The 24,439-nt window shown below is 39.8% G+C and overlaps 1 protein-coding gene across 2 annotated transcripts in view; it reads left to right on the forward strand.

Moving 5' to 3' along the window:
- The first annotated feature begins 273 nt into the window (after positions 1 to 273).
- The window catches only part of sptb (spectrin, beta, erythrocytic), a 30,018-nt gene continuing 5,852 nt past the window's right edge, over positions 274 to 24,439 (forward strand). Inside the window, exons 1-27 of one of the 2 annotated variants that reach the window (XM_017476718.3) lie at positions 274 to 496; positions 4,620 to 4,833; positions 12,221 to 12,372; positions 12,457 to 12,630; positions 13,618 to 13,715; positions 13,812 to 13,892; positions 13,996 to 14,111; positions 14,207 to 14,319; positions 14,419 to 14,606; positions 14,721 to 14,838; positions 14,995 to 15,153; positions 15,269 to 15,571; positions 15,747 to 15,897; positions 16,080 to 16,950; positions 17,170 to 17,307; positions 17,422 to 18,181; positions 18,276 to 18,478; positions 19,160 to 19,250; positions 19,358 to 19,504; positions 19,628 to 19,897; positions 22,194 to 22,418; positions 22,500 to 22,589; positions 22,679 to 22,963; positions 23,138 to 23,268; positions 23,347 to 23,551; positions 23,780 to 24,003; positions 24,203 to 24,353. In XM_017476718.3, the coding sequence (XP_017332207.1) occupies positions 4,686 to 4,833; positions 12,221 to 12,372; positions 12,457 to 12,630; positions 13,618 to 13,715; positions 13,812 to 13,892; positions 13,996 to 14,111; positions 14,207 to 14,319; positions 14,419 to 14,606; positions 14,721 to 14,838; positions 14,995 to 15,153; positions 15,269 to 15,571; positions 15,747 to 15,897; positions 16,080 to 16,950; positions 17,170 to 17,307; positions 17,422 to 18,181; positions 18,276 to 18,478; positions 19,160 to 19,250; positions 19,358 to 19,504; positions 19,628 to 19,897; positions 22,194 to 22,418; positions 22,500 to 22,589; positions 22,679 to 22,963; positions 23,138 to 23,268; positions 23,347 to 23,551; positions 23,780 to 24,003; positions 24,203 to 24,353 (5,592 nt within the window). In that variant the 5' untranslated portion in view covers positions 274 to 496; positions 4,620 to 4,685. Of the gene's footprint in view, positions 497 to 4,619; positions 4,834 to 7,140; positions 7,725 to 12,220; positions 12,373 to 12,456; positions 12,631 to 13,617; positions 13,716 to 13,811; positions 13,893 to 13,995; positions 14,112 to 14,206; positions 14,320 to 14,418; positions 14,607 to 14,720; positions 14,839 to 14,994; positions 15,154 to 15,268; positions 15,572 to 15,746; positions 15,898 to 16,079; positions 16,951 to 17,169; positions 17,308 to 17,421; positions 18,182 to 18,275; positions 18,479 to 19,159; positions 19,251 to 19,357; positions 19,505 to 19,627; positions 19,898 to 22,193; positions 22,419 to 22,499; positions 22,590 to 22,678; positions 22,964 to 23,137; positions 23,269 to 23,346; positions 23,552 to 23,779; positions 24,004 to 24,202; positions 24,354 to 24,439 lie in introns of those variants that run through there. The other variant, XM_017476717.3, reaches the window with a different exon arrangement.

Below are 24,439 nucleotides of genomic sequence, written 5' to 3' on the forward strand. Positions count from 1 at the left end.
TGCAATCGCATATTACTCCCATGTGGAACAACGTAAAATTTAAGGTAAAGTGTACATGATATGAAAGGTGTCCTATGAACCATAACACTTGGTGCCCTTTTTTTAAAAGTTGAAATTAGCACAGGCCTCGTGCTCCCTGCGGTGTTATTGGTGGTCTGCATTCCCAGTTCATGTAGAGGTGATTCTTTTGCATGGCCAGTGTCCGTGTGAAGGCGGAACACACTCTAAGTGGGAGTGAGCAGCTCCATTCTCAGTGCATGTGCCATTTAAAGGCAGTGGTGCTCAGCAGGAATGTGCGTCCTGCGCTGTGCGCTGCGAGGCGCGCTTTATTTTTAACCGTTAGGGCGGGTCGAGAGCGCCGAGCTGCACACAGTCCCCATGTCGCTGTCCCCGGCCTCAGCTCCTCACCTCGGATTATAACACACCTAACACACAACTACAGGATTCCTTTCAACTATACACTGAAGTTGCCAATAAGATTTCAATATCTCTATTGGTAAGTCTTTTTAATTTCTTAATTGTAATTCATAAATTCATTAATTTCTTAAAATAATGTATAAGACTGTTATTTTTTTTATTTTTTTTTATTTTTTTTTTTTAAAGAAACTACTTTTATTATTGTATTATTGCATTGTAGTAGGCTACAATTATGTTCTGCTCTATGTTCTACTCTTTTTTTTAATGCCTTATGATATTTACACACTATTTACTACGTTATTATTCATGAATCATTTTGTTTGTTGGATCTTCATGGCTGTACATGAGCAGTGTAGTATATTGTTTCTTGTTAGTGTGTCTGTTGGAGAAGCTGAGAGCCACAGAATGTGTACTAAAGTGTAAAAGCCAAAGGAGTTGAAGATGAACTTTTTCCCCACTTTGCTGACAGGTGTTACTTCTTGTGAAAAGTTTAGTTTGTCCTTTTAAAATTGCATACCTCACTTTTTTTTTTTAAATTTATTTATCTTTATTTATATTTTTAAATTGTATTTCCAATGTAACGCACACATTCTGGTACCATAATGTAAAGTGTAAATACACGAGGGCACAAATAACTTTTAGCTCCAACGTCTCTCTCTCTCTCTCTCTCTCTCTCTCTCTCTCACAAACACACACACACACACACACACACACACACACACACACACACACACACACACACACATTCTGTGTATTAAATAAACAGTGTGGTTCACAATCTCAGTGGAAGTAAAACAGCCGTGTTTTACCACCAAGCTTTGAAATAACAAAGAAATTATGTGTCCTGCCTAGTCCTAACCTTATAAGGACATCCTGCTGTGGTCTGCACACTTATGTTATGAACTTAAATCTAAATAGAATTACATTAACAATCTGTTGACTGCTGTTTATTATATTCCAGGAAGATTGATTTATTCCACTTCTGTTCTTCCAATCCTGTTAACCCCTTGAAGCCTCGGCGTATCACTCAGTTATTCATAGCAAAGCTTAGTAACTACTATAAATGATTCATTAAATAATAAAAATGCATGTAGCTCCTGACCCCTTGACAGGTCCTGGAAATATTATGGGTTTAACGGCAATCAGATCACAAAGCCATGTTTGATTTTCCACGTGCATGTTATAATTTCTGTTAACGCACTCTATTCTTGTTTTGACTTGGCTGCTATTACAGTACAGTTTGCTTAACAGGTTTCCAGGATTAATGCTTTATTTGCTAACTTCATGGCAATAACACTGATCATCAGTGCTTCTGTGGAAAACAGAGCACTCATTGCCAGGTTGTAGCTCTCCATACCACAGCGCACGAGGGCATCCAAACCACGCCTGTCTCTAGTTTCACTACTTCATCATCACGCGCGCCAGAAATATTCCACTACACTCTCCTGCTTCATAGCTAGTGTACAACAGTTCGCTTGGCATGATAGAAATATCAGCCTGCTCATCACACGTGTTTAATATACAGAGTATCCAAATCAATATCCATTTTGAAGTTAAATTAGAAATATATATATATATATATATATATATATATATATATATATATATATATATATATATATATATATTTTTTTTTTTTAAATAATACATTTTTATGTGAGGACATTAGACCGGCTCTTCCTATCTAGATAGGAGCTATGTCACATGCCATGTGTTTAACCATTAACGTAAGTACGGTTGCAGAAAGCAGGCTGACGGAGCAGGAGTAGACTCTGTATGCTGTGATAAGGGGATTCCCGCTGAGGGAGGGAGCGTCATTCTCTGATAACATCCTCACTGCAACCTCCTGATACAGAGGAGAGAGTGAAAGAAGCACTCCTCCTCCACCAGGGCCTCTTCTCTCAACCTGTTGTTCTCTTTCTTCTTTGCATCACGTCTTTATACGATAGCTGCATGATAATTGCGTCATGATTCAATGGGGATATCATCAGTGAAAGCGATAACCTTACTGTGTTTAAAGCTGATAGCATTATGATTTATAAAACAGTGGTGATTTCTATCAAATCGCTATATATTTGCTAGTTAACTAAAAAAAGATTAGATATTTACCCAGGCATGAGATAGACCTGGTAATGTCTGGAGACAAGTAGTCACATAGAACACTTGTGTCAGATAAAGGTATGAATTTCACTAAATTAGAAAACACGTCAAACAAAATGGCAATTTATTTTATTTTTAAAAAAGAAAGATAGCACAAGCACACTTTTCAAGCAAAAAAAAAATAAAAAAATAGATGGTTATGTTGAAAATATAAAAAGAATAGATATACTCAATATTAGACCAAAAAAAAGTATTTGGACACTCCATAGTGGCTTACTTGAAGATCACAGTTACAGTGTTTCAGTAACCATAGTTTGCCATCCTTTGTTCTACAGAACTTCTTGACAACCTCTGGGCTTTGAATTAACCAGTTTCTCCAAGTTTCAACCAACAAAACGTTCAATTCATCCACAATAGAGCATAAACAATCTGCTAATTTCTTCTCCATTGCATCTCATAGATGCTCTATAGAGTTTAGGTCAGGATTCTGGGAGGTAGGTCCATTGCAAGACTTTCTCTTTGGCAAAGTATTCTTTTAAAAGGGGTTCTGGTATTCTTTGGATCATTATTCAACACCACTGTAGGAAAAGCCCAGACTTGGACATTTCCACCTCTGTGCTTCAAACCTATAGTAACTACTCTACCATCAGGTCCATTCAAGTTAAAATTGGATTAATCTGATAATAAGACAGTTCCCCGTTGATGTTGTTTTGAATAGTTTGTGCTCCAGCGATATCTGATAAATCACTGATGTCTGAAGAGATCCTTGCTTATGTTTCTCAACAGTTTTTCTTGATTTTACTCAGAAGTATCCTGCCTAGTCTGCTGGTGGTCTTTCTGGCTCTGCCTGTATGTTGTCTGTTTTCATTTGAACATTTTTTTATTATTATTTTATTTTTTACAATATATCCAACTGTGGAGGAAGGAACAGATGATGCAAAGTTGGCTTCCCTCTTCTTAGCCATTCTTACAATTACTTTTAACCAAGGTAATTTATAGTGGATGTGTGGAGTCATTTAGCAGAGTAACCACATGGTGTAGTTCATCACATTAACTATGAATTAACCGAATAGACTTAGGTGTCCAAAAATTTTTTTTGTCTAATTTTGAATAAGATATCTATTTATTTATTTATTTTTTTCATTTTTAAACATAACAGTCTACTTTTTGGAAAAGATTTTGCTTTAAAACTGTGCCTTATTATAATAATAATAATAATAATAATAATAATAATAATAATTATTATTATTATTATTATTATTATTATTATTATTATTATTATTATTTAAATAAATGGCACTTGGTTAGACATGCTGTTTCCTAATGCCGTGAAATTCCTATTTCCTATTTGTAGGAAATACTTTTTTGGGGCCCATTGTATAACAAGTCCTGTCTTTGCAGTATATGTGTCTCAAATAGTCCAGAAGAATAAGTCTGTAATTTGAAGCCACTGCATGGTTAAAATGTGCCGAATCAAAGCTTTTACACATGGCTGAATCATGAAATAAGCAGCCATGTACATTAACTCAAAACACATAGTATGTGACGACGATATTAGTAGAATTCTGTGTTATTTTACTTGGAGGGGTTGCCCAGCCCCTGTGTTGGGCGATAAGGGTAGGAAAAAGCAGCATGCCTCTGGAAGATAGAGCTATCTTAACCACATACCTTCACCCATCACGCCACAGAGGTACATGCACATACTCTGAAAATGTTGGCCTATTCAAATAACTAATGTGAAGAGTATAACTATGTGTTGCTTTGGTGTCTTGTTTAGTGGTAATTATTTGTGCTGGTATATGGAAAACTCACACCTCATATAGTACTTTAAAAAACATAGTGGCTACACTGGCTTTTAAGTATCTTAAACCATAATTTCTTTGTTTATTCTGTAGTGGTTTTGCTACTTTTCCTAATAAAAATGTTCACCATTCATGTGTTTAATAAAAGCAGATCAGGATCCGGCCATGCACAATAATCTTCAGCATGAAGAAATCTGCGATATGAGTAGTCTCAAAGGTTTATTTTAACCCTGAAACGTGAAGTAGGTTGGCAGAAAAAAATGGTTAATGGTTAATAATTGGTCTGTTCTGTCTTTACAGATAATCCACTGGCCACATTCCATATTGCTCTGAGGTCTTCTTGCCCTCCCGCCCCCTCTAGCAGCCATGACCTCCACTACAGACTTTGACAGTTGTGATATCACACAGCAGTACAGCCGCATCAACACGCGCTTTGAGCTGTCCGATGAGGAGCTGGACAACGACAACAGCACAGCTCGGCGCTTCGAGCGTTCACGCATCAAGGCTCTCGCAGGTGACTTTTGTATGATGTGACCTAAAGGGTCATTTTGGCTGATTACACATTTTTGAGAACTCTTTTAAGTCTCTCAGACTAAAAAGTCTAAGACAAGCCTGAACCCCGGCATCCAAACCCATTCCCTAGATTCTCGTTTCCTCCCCCTTTACTTCTTCAACCAGCTATCTCAGATCTCTGCTACATGCCCAGAGTTCTTTAGTCTGATGGAGCTGGACAGCTGCCCTGCCTGTTTGCATTCAAGGCTCAAAGCAGTGAGAGCATGTCATTGCTGCTACACCTGTGGCATGGCTGCTCTGAAACTGGAGCCTTAAAATAGCTCTGTGCAAGGCCAGAGTTCTAGTGCTCCACACACACACACACACACACACACACACACACACACACACACACACACACACACACACACAGAAACAGAGGATTCAGGGCACTTCTGAGGCATTTATACAGTATAATTAATTTGTTATTAGATCATACAGTTATTTTATGTATTTTCACCCAGTTCTACTCTTTATATTCCCAAAATGTTCAATATTTAAGATGTAGGTGGCAAAATGTAAACATTCATTTAAATTTGACTTATTCGTTCATTCATCTTCAATAATCACTTTATTTCACATGGACAATTTCACTGTGGTCGCTGGGAGTACGGTTGCTGCTATGGCCTTAGGACTGCTATTACCACATACAGTTTTGCACTCAAGTCTCCTTTAGTGAACAGTAGATCAGTTCAACAAAACAGACGTCATATAAAAATTATAATGAACTTCCCTTTACTTTTACACTATCTGTTGTTACCTAGATGAGGATGGGTTCCCTTTTGAGTCTGGTTCCTCTCAAGGTTTCTTCCTCATATCATCTTAGGGATAAATTCACACATTTTAAATCTGTATCCTGTGTTTATATGTTTCCGTAACGCTCCTCTGAGACAATGTCCATTGTAAAAAGCTCTATACAGATAAAATTTAATTTAATTAAATTGAATCCTGGTTCGGGTCACACAGTGGAACGAGAGCATACCCTGGATGGGACTCATTGAAATTTTAATTTATTATATCCTTATATGTGGTGGGGGACCACGGTGGCTTAGTGGTTAGCACACTTACCTCTCACCTCCAGGGTTTGACTCATGTCTCCGCCCTGCATGCACAAAGCTTGCATGTTCTCCCTATGCTTCAGGGTTTCTTCCAGGTACTCCGTCCCCAAGTTCCAAAGACAGTCATGGTAGGCTGATTGGCATCTCTAAATTGTCCATAATGTATGTGTGTGTGTGTGTGTGTGTGTTTGTGTGTAATTGTGTGTGCGATTGCTACCCCGTCCAGGGTGTCCCCTGACATGTACCCCAAGTCCTCTGGGATAGGCTCCAGGTTCCCCCGCATGTAGGATACGCGGTACAGAAAATGGATGCATGGATGTCCTTATATGCCATATTTTGTTTATACAAACTCTGTTTATACAAACCCTAATTTTATATTAGTGTCTGAGCATTTTTTTTTTCCTGTTTCTTATTATTATTTTGAGAGGAAGACTAGGTAAAGTAGGAAAGAGGGATAGTGTCTTGCTCCCACTTAAACCAAAACTACGCCCTTGCATGAACACAAAGCATTTTAGTGAAATATTGATTTCTGTGAATTTGTGGGAGATCTTAATTGCTCAGATCCTGTGACACTGTAACAGGGTTGCTTGTTTTAGAAGGACAGGCAGAATAACTTGTTCTGTGTTGTTGATGCTTCTCTAGCCTGTGTCTTTAAGGTGCAGACATGCTGCTGCAGTAGAGAGCTGGTGTAATGTACTCAGCATGTGCAGTGATCTTTATTTAATGCAATTAGAGTTTCCTGACAAAGAGCAAGGTAGACACTAAGCAGACAGACTGAGAGTGAGGGGATACGTTCTTTAGTGCTTGTGATCAAACTTCTTGTGAAACAAGCTAACAAAATGATTATATTTCACATTATACATGTAATTTCACATTACATTTCACATTACAGATGTAGTTCACATTACAGATTTAAATATACAGTTGTGTTCAGTTCTTGCAAATATACACTTCCTGTACATTTTCATCCATCGTTTTATACAGTATTTATTTCTTTTGAGAAGCCTGTATTAATGAATGCTTTTCAAAGCATGCAACCACATACTTCCCATATGATGACATCATGTGTTTGTGCAAAGGAGGAAGTGAGCAAGGATATACTATATGCATGAGTTGGGTGCTGGAGAAGCTGCTCCTTGCACTAGCTGAGAGTAAAAAACAGGGAGGGAGGGATGGAGGGCGGGAGAATGGGAGAGGAGGAGGACTCGAAGACAGAAGAGAGGAAGCGATAGACTTTGCATCTGTCAAGCTGACCCGCAGAGGTGTGTGTAGCGCTGTCTGATAATGAGCAGCCCTTGTCTGTGTCACACCATGCCTGTGAGTCAGAGCCAGTTGCCAGAGGTGAAGCTCAGCCTGAAGACCAGCAGAGAGGTCAGTTCAATCCGCTCCAGTGCCTACTCCTCAGGAAAAGAACTCCCCATCCGCATCAGCACTCAAGCCACCAGAAGCAGGAGCACACCGCCTGTGTCCAGATTTCAATGTAGCGAGAACAAAGCAGCACCCAAGACTAACGGACACACCAAGCATGAACCCAAGAATTTGCCAGAGAGGAACAGCACTTTACGGGGCATTCCACCAACCCAAGCCCCCTTAACGGTCTCTGCCTCCTCCTCCTCGTCTTCCTCTTCCTCATCCTCCTATACTTCGAGACTATCCCGACCCTCGCCCCCGCAAAAACCTTCTTCATCCTCATCATCCTCTTCGCAGAGTATGAAACGCACCCGCTGGCTAAGCCACAGCACCTCCAACATCTACTTCAACTCCATCTTAGACGGGAGGTTCAGACTTCTTCAAGGTACAGTTCTCCTTTGGCTACATCCTCTGCCCCTCGCTCCCACCGTGAGACAAAGGGTACCATCCTCTGCCATGTCCAGCCTCCCTGTGTCCCTTTAACATTCGTTAGTTAGGTGAGTTTGGTTGTGGTGGTTTTTGTGTAGGGCAAAATCTGTTGTGCTTGGTAAGTGCTTGTTCACATTACTGTGTTTACATTAAATATTTAACGGTGTGGTGATAGAACAGTGTGCTGGTATACCACGTTTAAGAAAATAGTGATGGTGTTTTAGTAAAGATACTTTACACTATGCTATATTGATCATAAAATGTTATTTCTATATGCTACAAGATTTTGTGCATGTAGATCAGGAGTGTCCAAACTTTTTTCAAAAAGACCATATCAAAATACCCGAGGGCCGGTCGGGGTTTAACAAAATAATATTAATTAAAATAAGAAGATATTTATAGAGTGACCTACTTATTTTTTCAACAAACATTGTATGTCTACATGGTTAAAAAAAAAAAGCCAAAAAACAAAACCATAAGGTATGTAAACAAGTTTATTTTAACTCCAGTACTTTCCCTGACCAAATAATTCACCACAGTTTTTTTGCCATTTCATTTGTTTGTTTTTGAAATTCTAACGCTGTATGCATACTGCAGCTTGTGGAAATACATTGGCAATTCATTTCCATGTATTTTATGCTTCATTTTTGTGTTAAATTTAGTAACATAATATCAGTGACATTTAACATCACCAAACATGTGCTAACACACAAATTCTTTACTAAAGTAAAAATGCAAATACTGAATAATTCGGAATAAATAGTCTAATGAAAGGTGAAGTACAGCTTCAAGTTCCTGACTCAAGTTCAAGTAGAAAAGTATAACATGACAGTAAAAGACAACAAAAGAAAAGAAGTCATTCTCAAATCAGACGCTTGTTTTAGTTACTGAACGTAAATCACTGCCCCTTTCTTCAAGAAACCGAGGAACATTGGGAAATATCAGCTACCTAGCAACAGCTTTATTCCTAATCTATCAAACGTTAGCTACCATGATAACTCTATTGTTACAAACTAGCTGAGTGCTAACAGCTAGCCATCACAGATCACAGTGATAGGTATTAGATTTAATTCTTGCTGTCACATGTCTTAAAGTTTAAATATGTTAGGAATTTAGATCAACTCCATGTAGTGCTCAGATGCAAAATATTAGAAATAATTGTAATTCGTTACTTCCCACCTCTGCTTACTGTTTATGAACAATTCCTTGTACTCATGCTTGTAAAAATTGCACAAAGCATATTTCTTAGCATTAAACTATGTTTAAAATGGTGTTAATGATTTGTAATGAATTAGAGACAAGCATTATGAAAAGGAATGAAAAAAAAAACCTCTGAAAAAATGAAGTGATTCCAGCTATGCTGACTTTTAGCTAACGTTACCTAGCTAGTAGTCAGTACCAGTAGCGTTTTGGTAGCTTATTAACATTATTAGTTTTTTTCTTTCTTTTTTTTTCTTTTTTTTTTTTAAATCCCTGAATAACTTTTTTTTATTTGGTTTGGTTTACAGAATTATAGTTCATTCTGCACATAATGATGAGCTAATGATGCTAGTGGCAGTTTCTTTCAGTTTTTTGGGCTTGGCATAAAAGCAGATTGTGTTTCAGTCTTCTGTTTTTCTCTACTTCTCTATTCCACCCACTCCTTCCACTGATTATTATTGTCAAATGTCAACTATACTCTGACCTCCAATCACCCTGTTAGACATATTACCATTTCACTCAGTTAACTACAAGTTAGCATTTAGTGATGGGCACCAATAAATTTTCTGAATGGCTTTACAGCAAATGCTGACTGTAGTGAAAAACACAGGCTTACTCGGTACAAGGAAAATCCATCAGTATAAATAATTCATTGACCTGTCGCTAGAGCTTGAGAGGAGATTTGAGCCCAAGCCATGTGAAGCTGAGCAACATTTAGGCTCACTCTGATGCTGAGCTAATACCACCTGAGAGACAGCACAGTTTAGCAGAGTTTATATTCCTCCATGTGAGGATTCAACTTGGTGAGAACAGCCAGAACAATGCTCTCGCAGCAGCTGAGGGATGGAAAAAAAGAAGCCATGCTTGCTTACAGACTACACAGTGAGGCAGTTAGCAGTTAGAATGATATTGCCTTTCTGTCCTGGAGCAAATTTAACAGACAGGGGTCTGAAATCCCAGGATGTTCAGTGGTGCTTGAAAGTTTGTGAACCCTTTACAATTTTCTATATTTCTGCGTAAATATGATCTAAAACCTCATCAGATTTTCACACAAGTTCTAAAAACTAATAAAGATAAAATATCATTTTAAGTGTAAAGAGAACCCAATTAAACAATTTAAAAAATATATTATACTTGGTCATTTATTTGCTGAGGAAAATTGATTCAATACTACATATCTGTAAGTGGCAAAAGTATGTGAACCTTTGCTTTCAGTATCTGGTGTGACCCCCTTATACAGTAATAACTGCATTAAATGTTGATCAGTTGATCAGTCCTGCACATCAGCTTGGAGGAATTTTAGCCCATTCCTCTGTACAGAACAACTTCAACTCTGACGTTGGTGGGTTTCCTTGCATGAACTGCTTGCTTCAGGTTCTTCCAAAACATTTCTATTGGATTAAGGTCAGGACTTTGACTTGGCCGTTCCAAAACATTAACTTTATTCTTCTTTAACCATTCTTTAGTAGAATGACTTTTGTGCTTAGGGTCATTGTCTTGCTGCATGACTCATCTTCACGACTCATTTAGGTTCACGGACAGATGTCCTGACATTTTTCCTTTAGAATTCACTGGTGTAACTCTGAATTCATTAGTCAGTCGTCCTGGCCCAGATGCAGCAAAACAGGCCCAAACCATGATACTGCCACCACCATGTTTCACAGATGAGATAAGGTTCTTATGCTGAAATGTAGTGTTTTCCTTTCTCCAAACATAGCGCATCTCATTTAAGCCTAGAAGTTCCATTTTATCCACATAATATTTTATGTGAACTTCTCACTTGTCCATGTGATCTTTAGCAAACTGCAAACAGCATCATTGTTTTGTTTTTGTAAAGCAGTAGCTTTCTCCTTGCAACCCTGCTGCACACACCATGGTTGTTCAGTTCAGGTTCTCCTCATGGTGGACTCATGAACATTAACATTAGCCAATGTTAGAGAAGCTTTTAGTTGCTTAGAAGTTACCCTGGCTCCTTTGTGACCTCGCAGACTATTACACTTCTTGCTTTTGGACATGTCTAATTTTTTTAATTGGGTTCTCTTTGTCAACTTTTAGGACTCGTGTGAATATCTGATGTATTAGGTTATATTTTTGCAGAAAATATAGAAAATCTTAAAGGGTTCACAAACTTTCAAGCACCACTGTAAAAACAATGATGTTCATTTATTCAGCCAAAAATCTTAATTTGCATAGTACAGTAAGTTAGTGTCATAATGTTTGCTTTTTCTAATTGTCATAACTTTTTCAGGCATTGGTGATCAGGGTTGGTGTGTTTTGTAGTGGCGTATAGTGCTGCAGCTTTCCTTCCTCTCTAATATGATTTATTCAGAACGTTATTTCCGTACTGTACAAATCTGGTGGGGTTTTTTTTTGTGTTTTTTTTTTTTTTTTGGGGGGGGGGTTGTGGAAGAGTGACATATGGGCCATATGGTTTGACAGTGCTTCTACACTGTTTTTCTGTAGTTAGTGGTAAAAGTGGTAGGCTAGTGTCTCATGGGTCTCAGGGAGGATAAGCTTAAAAGCATGGGTTCGTACTCTCAGGCCCCTGTTCCAATGTTTTCCATCCAAATGCCACTTTTCTCCATTACCGTTAGATGCACTCTCTCTCTCTCTCTCTCTCTCTCTCTCTCTCTCTCTCTCTCTCTCTCTCTCTCTCTCTCTCTCTCTCTCTCTCTCTCTCTCTCTCTCTCTCTCTCTCTCTCTCTCTCTCTGTGCTGCCTGATTTTTGTTGTCATGAGGACTGAATCATTTATAAAACACCTATTAATGATGCAGTTTAATTTAAGATCTCGTTTGGCGAGTGGCGAGTTATAAATAAGAACATCATTTGAAATACTGCGAATGCTACTTCATTTATATTTGTTACTTAAGATGTAAGGTTTCAAACCCAATGGTGGGAGGATTTGTGAGCTTTCCATGCTGATATATCATCTTTGGGTATTGTATTTTGCTTTTGCTTAGCATTTTATCTCTTGTACTGTTTGGGAAGCCCCTGTGGTCCACTTATTTCATAAGAGGAACAATCAAAAAAATATATGTGTGACAAAGGAAGTCAAAAAGTACACCTACATGCACATTTCTGTTTATCTCAAATACACATTCCTCAGCAGATAGTATCTGTGTGTACTCTTAAGGCTCCAAAGTCATAAATCTATGTTACAAGTGAACATATGGACAAGGGGGGGGGACACAAGCAAGCATTTTTAGACTAGCTAGCTTAGCTTAATAGTTTCCTCTCACTCTGCCTACCAGATGAGCGAGAAGCTGTGCAAAAGAAGACCTTCACAAAATGGGTAAACTCCATCCTGGCTCGAGTCAGCTGCCGGATCTCAGACCTCTATCTAGACCTGAGGGATGGGAGGATGCTCATCAAGCTACTTGAGGTTCTGTCAGGTGAAAGGCTGGTGAGTATCTGTTGATACAACTAGGCAGACTTTACAGACATAGTTATCTTTCAGCATCCTGTAGCTTATTTCTGCACTTTACAGCCCAGGCCCACTAAAGGTCGAATGAGGATTCACTGTCTGGAGAATGTAGACAAGGCCCTGCAGTTTCTAAGGGAGCAGAGGGTTCATTTGGAGAACATGGGGTCACATGATATTGTAGATGGGAACCATCGACTTATCTTGGGGCTCATTTGGACAATCATTCTTCGCTTCCAGGTGAGCTGAATACACCAGGTTTGAGATTAAAGTGCTCATAATGTATATGAATGAGTAACATGTTACCTAAGTAAAAGTCAGAAACAATCTTCAATATATTCAAATGCCCCACCATTTATACAGCAGTTTGTATCCATGCTTTTTAATTTGGTTTCACAGCAACAAAACATTAATATTTATACTGACAAATAACAGGGTTACTATTTAATTTTAATTACTACATTTGACAGTCAGTGTATTTTTAGCTCAGCTAGTTTAAACAATATGATCTGCTGCATAATTTAATCCCTCCACTTGGAAGAAAATCAGAGCAGAGGAAAGAGGAAAGAAAAGGAAACAGCAGAGCTGATTACTTTTTCTTTGGTCTGGATTCTTCCATGTGTTAAAAAAAACTGAAAAGATAAAAGAGAGCATATCCATTTTTAGCTATTAATCCTTACACAGCTCCCAGAACTCAAGCCTAAATAAAATCTAATTAAGTGAAGTTATGTGGGACAGTGAGGGCATGGTGGCTTAGTGGTTAGCACATTTGCCTCACACCTCTAGGGTTGGGGGTTTGAATCCCATCTCCACCCTGTGCACAGAGATTGCATGTCCTCCCCATGATTTGGGGGTTTCCACCAGGTACTCCGGTCTCCTCCCCAGCATTGTAGGCTAATTAGCAAATTAGCATTTACAAAGTGAATGTATGTGTGATGCCTTGCAATGGGTTGGCACCCTGTCCCTGGGACAGGCTTGAGGCTCCCCGCAACCCTTGTGTAGGATATGTGGTATACAAAATGGATGGCTGTAACATTTTTGATCACAAGGAAGGCATTAGTCAAATGTTTTACATTTGATTACTCAGGGTAAATAACAATTCCTATAAATGCCATGAAATAATGTGCATTTTTGCAAAATGGTAACCAGCTTATACCCATCTGTAAGTACAGAGGAACAGTAACCAGCTTATACCCATCTGCTTTCCATTTTCTTCCTGTCTCACAGATTCAAGACATTGTAGTAGAATCAGACCTGACGGGTAAGCAGGAGACACGCTCTGCTAAAGATGCCTTGTTGCTTTGGTGTCAAATGAAGACAGCTGGGTAAATGTTATCGGTCGTCTCAGTGCTATCAGTATATCATATATCATGTACAGTATCATATATAGGTTTTAATTTGGTTCTATTTTGTATTCTTAGATACCCGAATGTAAATATCACCAACTTCACCACAAGCTGGAAGGATGGCTTAGCTTTTAATGCCCTCATACACAAACACAGGTGCAGAGAAACAAAAGCAAACTAAACAAATACTGCCAAGAAATGAAATACCGTAATACATTGAAATAATTTCACGAATTTTGCTTATCCTTCATTCCTTTAGGCCAGATCTGGTTGACTATGGCAACCTGCAGAGATCCAATCCAACTCACAATCTTCAACAAGCTTTCAATGTGGCTGAGAGAAATCTTGGAGTCACCAAGCTCTTGGACCCAGAAGGCAAGAAAATGTCTTTATACCAGAGACTCCTAATTTTACCTATTTTACCATGGTTCTGTTTGAAAGAGACCATCTCTTTGTTCTGTTATTTGCAGATGTGTTTACTGAGAACCCAGATGAGAAGTCCATCATCACTTATGTTGTTGCTTTCTACCATTACTTCTCCAAGATGAAAGCTCTGGCAGTTGAAGGCAAGCGAGTTGGGAAGGTGAGAGCAATTCTATTTTTATGTAAGTGTTTGCTTAACTCTGTGTGAGCATGCGTGATTTATACAAATCTTGCACTGAAAAGGCATGTCATTCTTCAGGTGCTGGACCAAGCCATTGAAACAGAAGAGATGATTAAGATGTATGAGACACTTTCCTCAGACCTGCTAACATGGATTGAACAGACCATCATTATCCTCAACAACCGCAAACTCGCAAACTCTTTGAATGGAGTCCAGCAACAATTACAAGCCTTCAACTCGTACCGTACTGTGGAGAAGCCTCAAAAGTAAGCGCAAAAATTGACCTCATTTATTTTTATTCTTATTATTTTTTACGTGTTCTTAATTTGACTTAGGCAGTGACGTTGAATTATCTCACTTTAATCCCAACATCTATAAAGATTCCAGGATAAGGGAAACCTGGAAGTACAGCTCTTCACAATCCAGAGCAGGATGAGGGCCAACAATCAGAAGGTTTACACCCCTAAAGAAGGCGCATTGGTGGCAGACATCAACAGGGTGAGACACCTCTACTGGCTTAGCTTTTCTTATTTTCTATCATTGTAAAGTATATATGGTTTGCATATAATAACAATATGGTAAAATTAGTAATATCTCATGTTGTATAGCACTATTATTGAGTTATTGAGCGCGAACAATTATCACTTGACCCAGGCATGGGAGCGATTGGAGCGCGCTGAATATGAGCGAGAGCGGGTGCTTAGAGATGAGCTCATCAGGCAGGAAAATCTTGAACAAATGGCCCGTCGTTTTGACAGAAAGGCTGCCATGAGAGAAACCTGGCTGCTGGAGAACCAGAAACTGGTAGCACAGGTAAATTGTGTTGCCTACATGCTTTGGAATAAATTGGGACTGGTTGTTTTTTGCATCCACATGCCACAGTCTAAAAAATAAGCAATATACTTCAATGTACCCCTTTACCTTTTAGGACAATTTTGGATATGATCTACCAGCAGTAGAGGCAGCGAAGAAAAAGCACGATGCCATTGAGACAGACATTGCTGCATATGAGGAGCGTGTACAAGCCCTGGTGGCCTTGTCTAAAGAGCTTGAGGCAGAGAGGTACCATGATGCTAAACGGATTGATGCAAGGAAGGACAATATCCTGAGGCTTTGGGACTACCTCCAGGAGCTTCTGAGCGCTCGCAGGGGCCGCCTGGAGAAGAATCTCACCTTGCAAAGAATCTTCCAGGAAATGCTTTACATCATTAACTGGATAGATGAGATGAAGGTAGAAGAGGATTTTGATTACTGTCGTGAAATTAGTTAGTTCTTTAAGCTTTAAAATTTTTCTGTAATTGTCTTTTCAGAAAGATCCAGCAAGGAAAAATTGTGTTCTAAATTTCAAGCGTATCAAGTTTCTTTGTATATGATTTGATTGTGACTTAACTGAAACTTTTTATCAGAATCGTCTCCAGTCACCTGATTTTGGGAAGCACTTGTTGGAGGTGGAGGACCTTCTGCAGAAGCATGCTTTAATCGAGGCAGATATTGCTGTGCAAGCAGAGAGAGTGAGCTCTGCTAATGCAGCTGCTCTCAAATTTGCAAATGGAGACAGTTAGTAGAACAGTTTTCTTACACTTCCCCTGCTATTAGCATGCTATTAGGCTATTGTCATATACGATTAGCACCGGAATTGTAAACTTGTAAAGTAATTTGACCTATGAAGTAAAATAATCATACAATCATAGATTCATCTATGATTTTTACTAAATTCTGCTTTCTGCCTCCTCAACCAGGCTACAAACCATGTGACCCCCAAGTGATTCGAGATAGGGTACAGCACTTAGACCTATGTTATCAGGAGCTGTGTGCACTTGCAGCACAACGCAAGGCACGTTTGGAACAGTCTCGCCGTCTATGGCACTTCTTCTGGGAAACAGCTGAACTGGAGAGCTGGATCCGTGAGAAGGAACACATATTTTCCTCTCTCGACTATGGCAAGGACCTGACCAGTGTGCTGGTGCTTCAGAGTAAACACCGTGCTTTTGAAGATGAGCTGGGTGCTTGGCGTGATCACCTGAAGGAGCTGATGGGTGAAAGTGAGAAGATGATAAAAGCCAAGCATTTTGGTACCCCTAAGGTGCAGCAGCGCATGCAGGAAGTACAGAGGCAATGGCAGCAACTTGAGGAGCTGGCTGCATTCCGCAAACAGAACCTCCAGGACACGCAACATTTCTTCCAGTTCCAGGGTGACGCTGATGACCTTAAGGCCTGGTTGTTGGATGCCATCCGGCTTATGAGCTCTGAAGATATTGGGCATGAGGAGTACACCACACAGAGGTTGCTCAAGAGGCATCATGCCCTAAGTGATGAGGCAGTTAAGAATGGAGCCACCATTGATGCTTTGAGCAAACAGGCCAATTCACTGCCCGAGGAGCTAAAGAACACCCCTGACATCCAGCGGCGTTTGCAGGACATTAGGGATCTGTACATGGAGCTCTTGTCTCTCTCAGACCTGCGACAGAAGAAGCTAGAGGACACTATGGCACTGTACACCATTTTCAGTGAGACAGATGCCTGTGAGCTCTGGATGGGTCAGAAAGAGACATGGCTGATCGGGTTAGAAACACCAGAGACGTTGGAGGATCTGGAGGTCGTTCAGAATAGGTATGTACATGCTGCAAGCCCACCCTGTTTGGAATGTGTCAAGTGGAGTGGTATTCAGTACTTATTATTTTAAGAACATATGGGCATTACTGACATGCATGCCATTCCACTGCAAATTCTGCATTCCAGGAGTGACACGACACCACTGCCTGGTGACACTTTGGTAAACATTTTTCAATAGTGAAGTTTTCTTACATGAATAATTTCTTGTGTTGTCAGGTTAAGCATCCTTGCCCAAGAAATGGGCAACATGCAGATATTGGTGGACAACATCAACAGAGCAGCCAAGCAGCTAGAGGACAGCAGGCACCCACGATACAAAGAGGTGAAAGATTGTCAGACTCGTCTCAATAAGAGGTAAGAACCATTCTTTAAGTATAGACTTTCAAGCCTTGCTTGCTAAATTTAGTTGTCCTATTAAATATCAATAGATATCACATATCTTTAATAATGCTTATACTGCCCTCACAGGTGGGATGCATTTAAGGATATGGTAGAATCTAAGAAGCATAAGGTGGATTCAGCACTCAGTCTTCACAATTATGGGCTTGAGTGTGATGAAACCGGGGCATGGATCAAAGACAAGACACGAGTCATTGAGTCTACACAGGACCTTGGAAATGACCTGGCTGCTGTCATGACTATCCAAAGGAAACTTTATGGCATGGAAAGAGACCTGGCTGCTATTCAGGATAAGCTGGACTTCCTGCGTGGTGAGGCTCAACAACTTGTCAAGGACCATCCTGAGAATGCCGCTGACATCTTGGCCCAACAAGCAGAGTTAAACAAAGCTTGGGAGACATTGAAACAAACGCTAAAGGATAGAGAGGATTCTCTCGGTGAAGTAAGCAAGTTGCAAAACTTTCTGCAGAACCTGGATGACTTTCAGTCTTGGCTTTTCAAGACACAGAAGGCCATTGCATCTGAGGAGATGCCTACAAGCCTGCCAGAGGCAGAGAAGCTCCTAAGTCTTCACGATGCACTAAAAGATGATATGGATAGCCATGAGGAGGACTATCACAGCATTAGAGACACTGGAGCAGCCGTCACCCGTGACCAAGAGGAGGATGCCCAATACCAAGAGCTGGATCAGAGGCTGAAGGGTGTAGATAAGGGTTGGGATGAGCTGCAAAAAATGTGGGAAAGCCGAAAGAACTATTTGGACCAAGGCTTGGGTTTCCAACAGTTCTCAAGAGATGCAAAGCAAGCTGAAACCATCTTGAACAACCAGGTAAGTATATTGCCAACCTTTTTCCAGCTATTTGGCCAGTCCAACCCATAACCCAAATACAAAAACCTTTGTACATTGTGTTTATATTTACTAGGAGTATGTTCTGGCTCACCTGGAACAGCCTGACACACTCGATGGGGCAGAGAAGGCTTTGAAGAAGCATGAGGACTTTGTCACCACTATGGATGCTAATGAGGACAAAATAATACATACACTAGATGGAGGTCAAAGGCTGATAGACAGTGGAAACCTTTACTCACCGAAAGTAAAGGACAAAATAAACTCTATCCAAGACAGGTCAGAAAAATGTAATAATGTTTATGCTAAATACTCTTATCTTAGTTCCTGTTTCAGATTCACTGATATTATACTGTGTGTCCATGCCTCTTGTGTCTTTTATTTGACCAGTGTTATTCTGCAATTTACATTTACATTTATGGCATTTGGCAGATGCCCTTATCCAGAGAGACTTACATTTATCTCATCTCAGTTGAGGGTTAAAGGCTTTTTGCTTAAGGGCCCAGCTTGGTGGTGCTGGGATTTGAACTCATGACCTTCTGATCAGAAATCCAAAGTCTTATCAACTGAGCCACCACTGTAAACCTTATAAGAATAGGATAAGACAGGATAAGAAAAGCAACCAAAGTCTAAACTGCTTTGAAAGTGTCTGTATGTTCTCCTTCTAGCAGGTAGTGTTAGGAGATTACTAAAACATGCTGTGTAATCTCACCGTTCTCGGGTCAGCATTGAGACAAGAGCATTAGGTAGTGTAGAGGAAGTCTATATTTTTCCCATAAGTGGAGGTCGTCTGCTGTAGTGAGAGCTGGGCGCCTGTCCTGATGGGTATTGATCTCATAGTAAAAGTGCTCATCTAGAACAGCAGAGCTTTGTTCTGGAGATAGCAAGACGTTCTCACTGTAAGTTGTGTGTGTATATGCACTGGAAACTTGCCTAATCTCTGTTTGTATGTTCCTGCAGATATGAGAAGAACCAAGACAAAGCCAAAGAGGTATCTAAGAAACTCAGAGACAACAAAGACCTGCAACACTTTCTTCAGAACACTCAGGATGTAAGTGAATTTTCTATCCGATCTGAATGAATATAGATAGCTTTCTCTAGCCTTCAGTCATTTTACTTTTAATACTCATTTCTTCCTATCTCTGGCTCATTTCTCAGCTTACTCTGTGGATAAATGAGAAGATGCTGACTGCTCAGGACACCTCATACGATGAGGCTCGCAACCTTCACAGCAAATGGCAAAAGCACCAGGCCTTCATGGCAGAACTGGCTTCAAATAAGGATTGGCTCAACAAAATTGATCAGGTTTATACATGTCTGAGCTCACTATAAAATACGTATTACTCGCATACCATAAACGATGTAAATCCCTTTAAATCTATTCAACAACATGCAAATGTAACTTCTGAACCTTGTACACCTATGTAGGAAGGTAAAGAGTTGATGGCCTCCAAACCAGAGTTTGAACCCATTGTGAAGGAACGTCTGACGAAACTTCATGAGCTGTGGAACAAGCTGGAACATACCACACAGGAAAAGGCCCGACTTCTGTTTGATGCACATCGCTCAGAGCTGTTTGAAGAGAGCTTGGCTGATTTGAAGAAGTGGTTGGCTAATCTGCAGCAGCAGCTCCAGGGTGATGTTAATGAGGAGGTTAAAGATCTTACTAGTGCCAATATCCTTCTCAAGAAGCATCAGGTAAATATTCATATTCATTTTTGAAAATACCAAACACTTCTCTTGAAAACAAGCAGCACTTTAGATGGTCTGCCACTTTCTGTTTTGATAACAGCTGTTTTTGGGATTCGTCCAAGTGCTTAAAAGTGCTCAAAATTAAACGTAGAACTCTAAAGTCCCTCTGAGGGAACCCTTTAAGGTTCTTTCTGAAAGCCTACAACAGAGTTTCTCTGTCACAAAATGCTAAAAACAACAACAACAACAACAAAGACAGAACTATTAACCATCCAATGAACTGGTTCCCATGTTCCCATAGTTCCCAGTACCATCCCATGATGAACTGGTTGTTAATAAGAGCATGCTTGAAAACTACGTTTAAAATGTGCCTAATTTTGTATCAATAAATTACTAATTTATGCTTGTTTTAGTCAACAAAATAATGATAATTTGAAAACAAAAGCATGTCGTAGTTAATTTATTCTAACTAGTTATATGTTTTCCTTGTGTGCCGTTGTATTATTTTGCTTTCTTTTTTTTTTCTTCTTTTTTTTAGTAAATTAATTTACAATATAATTGACTGTAAATTAGCAGTTGGCCTCTTTAGTCTGATGTTAGTACTGGATTTAAAGCAAATCAGCAAGTATCAAGTACTTTATATAAGGGTTCATGGACTCATGGACTGGAATTAGAATAGGCTTTTAGTCACAATCAAACCATTCAAATATGAACCAATAATATTTTGGCAATTTGTTGGAGCCATAGAGTTTTTTCACCCTGAAATGTCCCCCAACAAGCCTATCTGTGGTTTGGTTTAAACCCAAGTGACCAGTCAGATATTACTAACTCCTTTCTAACATGGTTTTAGCTTGAGTGTATTCTTATACCCTGACTTATTTGTACTAGCATGAGGATATGTTTTTGATAGAGACTAAAAAGCACTTCTGGAGAATGGCATCTGTTAAAAATGCTGTAAATGTAATTTAAAATGAAAATAACTAAGAGGTAAATAATAAATATAACTGAAAATGGTGGGTTATTACCAGTCCCGTAACAATATAATGTGACGTTTTTACATTATACTATGCCATCTTGATATTGTGCCAGGGTACCAGTTCATTATGAATTTTAAAGTTTGAAAATGTAAGTTCGTGATTACAACAAGGGCTGAACACACATAGTACAAGTTATGTAAGAAAGGAATTGACCATGTCTTAATATTTTTAATCTGTGCCAAACAGCCTGCAAAGACTTCATAACCCTTATGAACATGAGAATGAAGTGACAAATCTTTTTTCATTGTTTGGAACAGCAGCTGAAACACAAAAATAGGCACCTATGCACTCTGGCTGAATTACACATTCAGTAAGTGGAAAAGTGGGCAAAATTGACAGCCATTATTGCTTAACAGGGTTTGTACTGTTAAAGCCAGAGGGTGTGCATAAACTAGCAAAAGAAATAACACATACGTGTGTTTCGGTGTTTCACCCACTGTTCCAAATCCAAATGGTGATTTTACACGCCAGTCAAAGTGTCTCAGTGTTCCATTCTGCTTGTCAAGCAACTTGTAGACCCAGCATTCATACCCTACAGTTGTCATCCTGGAATGTGGGAGTGTCAGTGTTTGTGTTCTGCACGAAAGGCAATCTCAGAGTCTGGCTAATACAATCTAATCCATTTTTATGACAAATTACATTTGTATAGGTACTCAACATTATAAATTATGGTGCAATTGGTAGACGTATACTTAATTTGTGTCTGTGTTAGTAATTTCTGAGACCAGGTGACAATTCTCACACACATCATCAAGATAGTAAAGTATAGTCTATGTTTATTCATTATACCTTCAGTAACCTCATTATCCTGGTCAGGGTCACGGTGGATCCTATACACTGGGCACAAGGCAAGGTCACACCCTGAATCCCCAGTCCATCTCACCCCAGTCCATCTCAAGCACCACGCAAGCCCACATTCACACACTATTTCACACCCAGGGGCAATTTTAGCATAGGCATTCCATCTACTGGTATATTTTTGGGAGGTAGGTGGAAACCTGAGGAACCCGTGCACGGGGTGAACTTGCTCAGAAACTCCACACAAACAGTAACCTGAGCTCAGGATCATACCAGAAACTGATGTACTGATATAACATTTTATGTATATGTATAACATTTTATGCTCAAATGTTGATTTGCTTTATCCTAGAAATAGTCTGGTTAATTTCTTAGACAATGCTGTAAAAATGCTTGGATTTCATTTTGGATTTTCACTTTAGCCTTGAAACCTCTCTATATAACCAGTGTGACCTGTACTCCTGCAGATGACTGAGAATCAGGTGCGAGACCGAGGTCGGGAGCTGCAAGAGCTGCAGGAAGCTGTGCAGCAGCATACTCCACTGACTGAAGAGCAACCAGAGCTGGAAGCTGAGCAGCAGATCGTCCAGAGAGACTTTCAGCAACTCCTTACACCTCTGGCTCAACGCAAGGGACAGCTCGAGGCAGCTAAAGCTGTGTACCAGTTCTACAGAGATGTGGCAGATGAGATAGTGAGTGGCAATTCCACACAGAGGAATTCACAGAGATCTAATGAACAGTCATTTAATCTTTTGATTCGATTTTGTTTTTAGCTCTGGCTTGAAGAGAGGTTGCCTATGGCCATGTCACAGGATCATGGGAACAATCTACAGACAGTCCAGCTTCTCCTGAAAAAGAATCAGGTGGGCAAGTCTTATCCTGCCTTGAGGCAACATCACAATTGTTTAATTGTTCATGATTATTTGCATTAACCAAATTTATGCAAATACAGACCCTCCAGAAGGAGATTGAAGGTCACCAGCCACGTATGGATGAGGTGTTGCAGCGGGGTCGACGTATGATGGCGGCTGCAGAAGGTAGCCCAGAGGCAGAGCATATGTCTGAGGAAATGAAGAGGTTGGAGGAGGTCTGGGCACGGCTGCAAGATGAAATGGCAAAACGGCGAGCTCGACTCAATGCCTCTAATGATGCCCAGCAATACTACAATGATGCAGATGAAGCAGAAGCATGGATTGGTGAACAGGAACTCTACATGATTGCTGATGATAAAGCAAAGGTAGAGCTATTCAGGAAGTGATGAATAAATGATTGGACACCTTTGCAAAACTTTACACAGAATAGTTTATTTTTCCTTAAACTTTTGTTTGCTATTTCTTGGATTTCTTTGAAACCATCGAGTTTAAAGACCTGCTTCTCTCTTCTTGTAACTTAATATCTCCATTCTTTACAGGATGAGCAGAGCGCTGTGATTTTGCTAAAGCGGCACTTGGTTCTGAAGCAGGTTGTTGATGACTATGCGGATTCTATCCAGAAGCTCGCTGACCATGCTCAGAAGATGTTTGCTGAAGAGCATCCTGAAGGGTATGCTAACAATTCAGTTGTAAAACAATCTTTAACAAGAGGAGTGTCGTAAATTCATATTCTCATTTTCCTGTGCAGGGAGGCCATCATCCGGAGGCAGGGTCAGGTGGACAAACAGTATGCAGGACTGAAGGAGCTGGCTGAGGACCGCAGGAAGAACCTTGATCACACTTACCATCACTTCCTCATGAGCCGGGAGGTGGAAGATCTGGAGCAGTGGATTGCTGAGCGTGATGTGGTGGCTTCTTCACAGGAAATGGGACAGGACCTGGACCATGTTACGGTACTGCAGATCATACACACCTTCACACACATAGTAATGTAAGACACTTAGAAGATGAAGATGTTTACACACACATGTCAATTGTCTAATGAAATATTGAACGAGCTCTTGTTTCTGGCCTGGTAATTAGGTCACAGTCTAAATTGTCACCATGTAACAAGATATAAATGTATAATGCTGCATTTGTTATTATAATGATTAGTTCATGTGACCTTAAATGACACTTAGATGCTGAGGGATAAGTTCAGGGAGTTTGCCAGGGAGACGGGGACAGTGGGACAGGAGCGGGTGGATGCTGTCAATCACATCATTGATGAGCTGATCGAGGCTGGTCATAGTGAATCATCTACTCTGGCTGAATGGAAGGACGGCATTAACGAGAGTTGGGCAGATCTCTTGGAGCTCATTGACACCCGCACACAGCTCCTCACGTCTTTTTATGATCTGTTTAAGTAAGTCATTGTGGATAAAATCGAATCAGTTAAAATAAATACTTCTCAATGCATAATGTTTTACACACTTTATTTATCCATCAGGCAATAAAGATCATGTAGAAATAATGAGTATGATTTCATGTGCATTCCTGAGTATGTACATGCAATTTTACTAAACGGTAGAGAAGAATAGATTGTAATCTGTCGTGCTGCCCAGGTACTTTTATGATGGCAAGGAGTTGGTAGTCCAGATCGAGGAGAAACAAAATGAGCTTCCAGAAGATGTGGGAGAGGATTTCAGCAAGGCAGAGTCTTTCCATCGCATGCATGCTGCATTTGAGAGAGATATCAGCTCCCTTGGAAAGCAGGTAGATCACTATGAAGATATTAAATGAGACTTGAATACCTTTCCATCACTACTATGTTTATTTACTGTACCTTTGGACTCTTTTGA

This window comes from Ictalurus punctatus, chromosome 9 (assembly GCF_001660625.3).
Source record: "Ictalurus punctatus breed USDA103 chromosome 9, Coco_2.0, whole genome shotgun sequence".
NCBI lineage: Eukaryota > Metazoa > Chordata > Actinopteri > Siluriformes > Ictaluridae > Ictalurus > Ictalurus punctatus.